Source organism: Puntigrus tetrazona, chromosome 4, assembly GCF_018831695.1.
Source record: "Puntigrus tetrazona isolate hp1 chromosome 4, ASM1883169v1, whole genome shotgun sequence".
In the NCBI taxonomy this organism is placed as follows: Eukaryota; Metazoa; Chordata; class Actinopteri; order Cypriniformes; family Cyprinidae; genus Puntigrus; species Puntigrus tetrazona.
In genome coordinates, this window is record NC_056702.1 from 19,331,885 (window position 1) to 19,338,840 (window position 6,956).

The window sequence follows — 6,956 nt, forward strand, 5'->3', positions numbered from 1 at the left end:
TAAGGCAAATCCACCCAGAATTGTGGTGATACAATGTCAGTAAGTAAGGATTCACATTTAATCGAAAAGTCGTGGGAAAGTGAGAGGACATGGAGGAACAGGTGTTTTCTCTTACCCTTCGAGACGTGACATAGTAAAACGGTATTGTTTCATTATTTATCAATCATTGTTGTACGTCAATTTCAAATAATTCATGCACTTGGACAATCAGATGTTCAGCTTTTGACTTCAGTTTTTTCTGAGTCAGCGTCGAAAAGATTAATCTGAATATTTCATTCATACTAAGTCTTTCAAAGTTTTAAAAACCTAAATGCACATTATTTGTAATTGGTTTTTGAACTTTTTATTATCTATGTCTACTTTTAGGATTTGGACAGAAGTCTTCACCTCAGTCCAGTGGAGGAAGGTCAAGACGATTCTAGGAGCCTGATGATGGAGGGGTCCCTGAGGGAAAAATATTTATATGATATCAAATAAAAACATGTTAAATATGACATAATGTTGCCATAACCTTCATTTATTAACTTAATCCCATGCTAGAAACATTTTTTTTCATAAAAGGTATACTATAATAATAAAGGTATAATAAAAGGTATATTATTTTTATGGAGACTGTAATAATGGCAGTTTTAAGCATAGAATGGAACTTCTTGAAAAATCTTTCAACACTTTAACAATGAAAATAAATAAACACCCTACAGTTTAGGATATTCAATAATGCAAATATGAGACACACTGTACTTGATATTTATTTATATACAATTCCTTTTAAATTGACAAGCAAATACATTTGTGATCTAAAAACAACTTAAACATCTTTAGTCCACACTTATTTTCTATGTTTTATCTTAAGACTAACATGTTACTTAATATTTAGTTGTATGCAAAACATTCAACATTTAAAAAATAAAATTATTAAATTTTTAAATAATAAAAATATCATTATAAAATAATATTAATATAAAATAACATAAAAACTAAATAAAATATAACAAAAATGATATAAAAATATAAATAATCAGTAATATTTAAAAAAAGTCAGAAGGATTGCTTCAGAATTTATATTTTAAAGAAAACCAGTTTGAAGGGAGCGCTTTTTTTATATCCCACATATGAAATATAATTCAGCAAGAAACTGCAATACCAGGTTTTTAAACATAGATGGCGACAGAAGCAAAACCTTTGAACCGTAGCTTTAACAAGAAATCATGCTGAAGTATGTTGATGCGGAATACAATTATTTCAGTATTTTCCTATTTAGGGTTAAGAGGAAACAAAGCATTTGTAAATATCTGCAGCATATATTGTGAATAAAAAACTGGATCAATAAAACACTTAAATTTAATTTATTTTAAATATAAAAATACATTTTTGCGTAAATAATCGCACATGTATCGGTTTATTTAATATTTAAAGCATTCTGTAAAATAAAAAGCGCTGTAAAAATAACACCGAAAGCTGTATGCGTATATCTACAAATATGAAAATAAGTAGTATTATGAGAGTACGTTATTGTAATACTGTAGGCATCTCTATTTCCTCTGGGTGGCGAGAGATCTTCCTGCCTGCAAAAGAAATACAATAGTATTAATGACCTTTTTAACGTGTAAATAAAGAGATTCGTGACGTTCAGAACTCACCAGCTCTTTTAACACAGCTGATCTGAAGAAGAACGACAGTAGGAGCAACGAACACTGCGATCTCAACAATAATCACAATGACTGCAGGAAAGATGCGAGAAAAATAGCTAGAGTATGGAGCAACGGACCATATCAAACCCTTGAAAAATTCAGTGATGGTTTCGGTGCAAGCAAAGCCATTTCGTACCTCTGAATAACGTATAACGCCTTACACGCGCTATCAGCTGCATCTGTGGATCACATTAGATCAGTTCAAACGTGCTGAGATGTGAACAAGCCATGCATAGCTGAAGCCATCTCAGTGGATCCACTGGTATGTTGTACATTGAGATGCAAAACCATAGTCATGAAGATTATTTTTAAAAAAAGAGACTTGAGATGCTGAGTAAGTGTCAGGGATCACGCACCTTGAGCTGCTGGTTTAGTTTGTCTTGGTTTCTTCTCGGAGCTGCTGACTGGAATCGGTTTTGTTGAATCGACTGCAGCTGCAGAAGATGAACGTTTATAATCAACACAATCTGGAGTACAATCTTGAGGAAAAAGTGAATGATTTATATTATATTCTGTAAAAGCTTTATTGTGTAATCATTTTGAAACGACTAAAGCACATGTGTCAAACTCACGCCCGCGGGCCACATCCGCCCGCTTGCAATCATATCTGGCCCGCAAGATCATTTTACATTATCGTTATTCATGGCCCATCGATATGAAGCGCTGTTAACGCAATACTGCACAGAACTACAGATCCCATAATGCAACGCTTCAGCTGCCTTGCCGCTTACTTCTCGCGTCAATTAAGTCTAGCTATTACAAGATATTACGAAGATAGCCGTTAGCCGAAGATACCCCTCACGATGCCGAAGAGAAAAGTTGATTCTGAAAACAGAGCCTTTAATAACCGATGGGACGGGTAAACCCGTGTGTCTCATTTGTGGAGCTAATTCAATATAAGATGGCACTTTGAGACAAAACACAAGGATAACCTGAAAGACCTGGATTCAGAGCAAGTAATGTTGAACCAAGTCAGCACAAATGTGTTCCCCAAAACGAACTGAGCACACTACGCGCTGAGTTCGCACAGCGTTTTAGTGACTTTGAAGCACAAAAAGAGTTTTGAGTTGCTTCGCAACCATTTGCCGTCGATGTTGAAACTGCACCTGCGCAGATTCAGATGGAACTGATTGAGCTGCAGTGTAATGGGACACTGAAGGCAAAGTACGACACTGTTCATTCACTCCATCCCTACATCAATGCCTCAGCTCCGTCTTCATGCGGCTCGAAGCTTGTGCACGTTTGGGAGCACATATCTGTGTGAGAAGCTCTTCTCAGTGATGAAGGTGAACAAAACAGCACACAGAAGTCGTCTCACTGATGAGCACCTGCTGTCCATCCTGAGAATCTCCACAACACAGGACTTTACACCAAACTTGTTGCCAAAAAAGATGCCAGGTATCCGGCTGCGGTCAGAGCATATAATCAGATCAGAGTCATAAGAGCAAAGAAAACGGAATGATTTGAATTGGTATTGCTGAAAAGCACACATTTTATGTACATTTCCAGGTTTTGTAGCATGTTCATATTTCTAACTTGTATAATTTCGACAGGAGATATTTTTAAGGAGAGCAAAATCTTTTGGGATATTTAAGTTTATTTTTTTATATATATACATTGACATAGGAGCAAAGGAATTTGAATGTTATATTTAACAAGATGTTTTTATGAAGAGCAAAAATTAAATAGAAGTAATTTAAGGTTTACGTTTGTTTCAGCATAATAACATTTAGTTTTAGTGTGTTAAATAAATGTTTATCCTGTTCGCCCGCGACCTAAAGTGTGTTTTGAATTTTGGCCCCTTGTACAACTGAGTTTGACATCCCTGACTGGTGTACTATGGTCGTGACTCGTGTATAAACCAGACACTGATGTTGTGAGTCAGTGATGGTGCACCTGGTCGTGTAGTTTGTCTTGGTTTATTCTTGACTGGGAGCGGTTTTGTTGAATCGACTGCAGCTGCAAGAAGATGAACGTTTATCATCGACACACTGTTAAACATTCATTTTATCATCCTTGATAAACTCACATGAAATATAGTTTGCGTTGAATTATCACGGATGAGAGTTATTTCTGTACAACATTAAGTTGTTTATGCCTAATTTTTAAGAGTAAAAAGCTGCAGCATGTATCTCTTTAGTTAGTCCTCAATTAACTACATTATTAATCCTCATGTTGTGTTTGTGAAATCCATTGGGTTTGGTTTTCTTTTACCTGAATACTTGACAGTATACGTGACCGAGGTCTTCGGTTGATTTCTCTGAGTAACCTCACATCTCCACTCTCTGTTGAGATCTTCATTCTGGAGTTTTGTAGTCAGAGAGATGTTACAGTGTTCTGAGGAGAATGAGATCTGATATCTGGAGTCTGTCTGTAGATTCACACCAAACTGATTCACCCAGATCAGCTGAACTTCATCACGGACCAAAGAATCACAAGAGATTAGATCACAATACAACTGACAGGAGAGAGTCACAGAGCTGCCTTGACTGATCTGAGAGGAGGATGAAGTGACTGAAAGACAAAATAAAACAGAAATCATTGACACTGAACGTGTGAGATTAAACGTAAAGAAAGGATTTAATCATACAACTTAAAGAAACACTCACCATGAAGAAAATGCAGATAAACGCGTGAATCATTTCCTTGTTGTTCATCATTTCCTTGTTTTCCAGTCACAAATTGCTGGCAGATGTAAGATCCATGATCTTCTTTCGTGACTTTAGTGATGTTCAGAGAGCAGTCAGAGCCCAGACTCAGTCTCTCAGATCTCTCTATGTCTTTCTTCTTTCCTTTCTGAATCAGTTCATCTGTCCTTGATTGTTTGCTATGGATCCATGTAGTTGATGTACAGCCAGAAAGAGCATTATTACAGGGCAGACTGACATTTTCACCAGAACTGCAGAACACATGAGTATCACGCGCTCCACTGGTACCTAAATGATGATAATAATTATTAAAGCTTGAATAAACGTTCGGCAAAAGTTGTCTTGAGAAAGCAGCGGTTTAAAATGCTTCTAGTTTGAATGTGTTGATGTGAAGAAGTTTGAAAGTAGAATAAACAATAGACGGATAAATAGTCACTATGTGATAGACCCGGGGTGGTTGCTAGGGTGTTGCCATGTGTTTCTAGGGTACTCAGGGTGCTTGCTAGGGTATTCTGGGAGGTTGCTATGTGATAGATAGATAGCTGGATAGATTTCAGACATTTTCTTGATGAATAATCTGTAAATACAATCTTTTTGTCTCATGTTTTAAGTTCAGGGTAGTTGCAGAAAGAAATGAAGAAATCAGGGTTAGCAAAAATTGATTCGATGAAAAAAAAAAACACCCTGTGCTTGCAAAGATGAGTGATTTATGATGATTTTTATTTTCAAAAATCCTTATGAATGCAGATCGAGTGTGAGATATATATCTATAAAAAACCACATATATATCTATATATATCATATAATAGTACACTCAAGTGGTAACTAATTACGTTTTTAAAAACAAAGTATGTTAAAAGTGCATTTTAGTTCATATTCATGGTGCAGAGTTGAGTACACTTAGATGATCATAAGTTTATCTTAAGAAGTACTAAAGGAAATGTACTTGTTTTTTTATTTTTTTTGCATGTCATACAATCTGCTTTCTGGTATACTTCATAGTTTAGGAGACTTTTGAGAGTTTCAAATGTACAATTCTAAACAAGCAATAAATAATAAAACGGTATTTACATCACATGAATTTCATCAAAATTTCATTGTGCAGAGTTAAGCTTCAGACGCTATTTCAGAAATCCAACTTAATTGTTTAAATAGACCGTTGTTCAAATCGTGCATCTTTTATGGTAAAGATAATAAAGAGATTTCTTCACCTGTGAGAAGTGCAGAGAGAACGAGTCCCAGCAGACACATCTGACTCTTATCAGCCATTTTCTCTTACTGTCCAAATAATTGCATCTCTTCCTTTAAACGTCGCCAGCTCCTCCTCCAGACTTTAAGATCCTATTTAAGATCGCCCACACTATACCGATGAATTACTTTTCTGCTCATCAGTTAATCTGAGGCGGTTAACACTTATTGTAGTTTGAATTTAATTGTAGAATTTTGAAGAGCTATTTGTTTGCTTCATTGCGAGGTTTTCAATCAGCCAAACGCTGCCGTTAGATAGCGTACGTACATCTAGGAGACGTCTATGTGACGTCAGCGAGACCTATTATTTAGGTAGTTTGCTCATCTGCAATACGTCTATTGAGCGTCTCCTTTTAGATGTCTAATAGACGTCTATTAGATGTCTTTGAGATGTTATGCTTTCAAATGCATGCACAACTGACGTCTGCTAGATGTTTGTAGCCAGCAGATGCTTTCCAGATCAAGAGATCTTTAACAGACATCTTGCAGACGTACGTGTGCTATCACAGTAGACACATCTACATCAACATCTACATTTCAAAGAATGAGCTTGAATCATTGCCTCAATTGTTGTATAACTAAAACTTTTTTCTCTTCCCGTTACCAATGGCTGTATTTTTTGGTGTGTTGTTCTCGTTGTTGTTGAGGTGTGTTAGCGTGTGAATACAGCACGTGAGAACTATGTAGGTTTCACCGCACTGCGACCAGCTCTGAACACAGTTTAGACTGAATTCTCACACATTCTAATGAAGTTCCTCTTTAAGTGATTTTTGCTGTATAGTTGCTGCAGACCATTTACAAATTACTGCCAGTTTCGAAAAAAAAATCGGCAGCCGTCAGCAGGAAGTGGCTGACACTAAAACCAGATGTCGACTGTCGCTAAAAAAACGGAAATGGAAGGCGGCGGCAAGACAGATAATTATATAAATGTAGAATAGTTTTCAATGCATATTTAAATTAGTTTTTAATTTGATTTTATATAATTCATATTTTTGTTTAAAAAGGTTTATTTATGAGATGCACTTATGTTGTATATTTATTATAAAAGCTACACACACAAAGACCTGCCTAGATGACAAAAGAGAGAGCGTCTCAATGAACTTTATTTAAAGTCATTTCGCTGGGTTACGATTTCGTACATTTGACTTTACGACGATACGCACGATTGACATTTGACAAAAATGACTGCAATTTCCAAACATCATGGCCCAGCCTCCTTAAAACAGGTAGTTCATCCTATGGATTAGATTAAACCAGGACTAGGTCTTTGACATTAACAGTTACAGTTTCTAGAATAGTGTCTTGGCGAAAAACATCACCTGTGAGCGTTTTAAGACCAAACAATGGAAGTAATGCATTTTAAGTTACA

At 36.0% G+C, this 6,956-nt stretch overlaps 1 protein-coding gene and 1 long non-coding RNA gene across 2 annotated transcripts; both read right to left on the bottom strand.

Annotated features, from left to right (window-relative positions):
• Nucleotides 1-1,037: 1,037 nt before the first annotated feature.
• LOC122343183 lies at nucleotides 1,038-1,842 on the bottom strand. Its single transcript, XR_006250705.1, has 3 exons — nucleotides 1,828-1,842; nucleotides 1,641-1,721; nucleotides 1,038-1,565 (listed from the first exon to the last, which is right to left on the bottom strand). It is a non-coding gene; the product is annotated as an uncharacterized LOC122343183 (long non-coding RNA).
• A 2-nt stretch (nucleotides 1,843-1,844) lies between these two features.
• Nucleotides 1,845-5,608, bottom strand: LOC122342243 (the record flags this gene model as incomplete). The annotated part of the gene is made up of 6 exons (XM_043236053.1): nucleotides 5,551-5,608; nucleotides 4,301-4,627; nucleotides 3,906-4,205; nucleotides 3,588-3,650; nucleotides 2,048-2,125; nucleotides 1,845-1,870 (listed from the first exon to the last, which is right to left on the bottom strand). Coding segments are annotated over exons 1-6 (852 nt in total), but the record flags the coding sequence as incomplete, so codon positions are not given.
• Between the last annotated feature and the right edge of the window lie 1,348 nt (nucleotides 5,609-6,956).